General features: G+C 70.3%; 1 protein-coding gene across 1 annotated transcript in view; it reads right to left on the reverse strand.

Moving 5' to 3' along the window:
• Positions 1-1,099, reverse strand: part of THBS2 (thrombospondin 2) — a 41,042-nt gene that overhangs the window by 9,081 nt on the left and 30,862 nt on the right. Inside the window, exons 9-10 of the mRNA XM_012734838.1 lie at positions 599-826; positions 19-290 (exon numbers count right to left, since the gene is read on the reverse strand). Coding sequence (XP_012590292.1) covers positions 19-290; positions 599-826 — 500 coding nt within the window. The remainder of the gene's footprint in view (positions 1-18; positions 291-598; positions 827-1,099) is intronic.

Below are 1,099 nucleotides of genomic sequence, written 5' to 3' on the forward strand. Positions count from 1 at the left end.
CCCCCCGGCCGCGCTCACCTGCCCCTCCGTGTTCCCCGTGTGCCACAGGGCGTTCCGCAGGTGCTCGCCCGTGCCCGTGGTGGAGTTGACCACCTTGAGGGACACCCCGGAGTAGCCGTAGGCCCGGGTGGGCCGGTCCTCCCAGTAGGTCTGGGTGACCTGCTTCCACATGACCACGTAGAAGCGGCTGCTGGACTGGTACCCGAAGACGAAGCCGGCGTAGTCGTCGTCCCGGTCCGTGTTCACGTAGAAGGTGCCGCTGAAGTCCACGGACCCAAACTCATCGAAGCCTGGGGCAGAGGAGCCGGCCGCGGGCCCGGCGGGATTCTCAGGTGGGTGCCAGGGGCCCTGGGCACACGGGGTGGCGGCGCCCTCGCCCACCCCGCTCAGCTGGGACCACAGCGGTGGGCATGGGCGCGAGGCAGCCAGCTCACCCCGGGGGCGGGCGTCAGAGGCCGAACACAGCAAACCTGAGCCGGAAGCCCCGGGACCGGGGGCCACGCTGCGCCTGCCCCTCAGCGCTGGCCCGAGGCCTGGCACGCCCTTGGGCGGGGCCGGGAGGCGCAGGGAGGGCCTCAGAGGGGCCCGCGAGCCTCACCCACTGCGATGCCGGGGTCGGAGTTGGCCGTCTGCACCAGCTCTTTGCCTTGGTGGCGGATCACCCAGTTGGGGTCGATCTGAGTGGTGCCTTTGGGGTCCAGGTGCACCATCTGGAAGTTTCGGAAGTCGGTCTCGCTGATGGCGTTGTTTTCCGGACACACGTCGTCGATGTCTGGGACACTGTCGTTGTCAAAGTCGTCCTTGCAGATGTCACCCCGCCCGTCACCTGTCACCAGGACCACAGCACATGGAGGCAGGCCCCAGCTCGGCAGGCCTGCGGGGTCGGCACCCGCGCTCGCCCCTCCGTGACCCTGGCCTCACGGCTCGCAGGCTCTGCCCAGAGGTGGCCCGGCGGGAGCTGGGTGGGGCCCGGACCCCCGGGGGCAGCCCAGCAGCCTGCACAACCCAGGCGGCCACGTGTGCCCCAGCCAGGGCAGCTGAGTCTCAGCTCCTCCCCGGTCACTTGGGGCCTCTTTGTGGCCTCTTAGCCACCCGTGGC

Source organism: Condylura cristata, unplaced genomic scaffold (assembly GCF_000260355.1).
Source record: "Condylura cristata isolate star-nosed mole 26May11 unplaced genomic scaffold, ConCri1.0 scaffold00076, whole genome shotgun sequence".
Classification (NCBI taxonomy): Eukaryota; Metazoa; Chordata; class Mammalia; order Eulipotyphla; family Talpidae; genus Condylura; species Condylura cristata.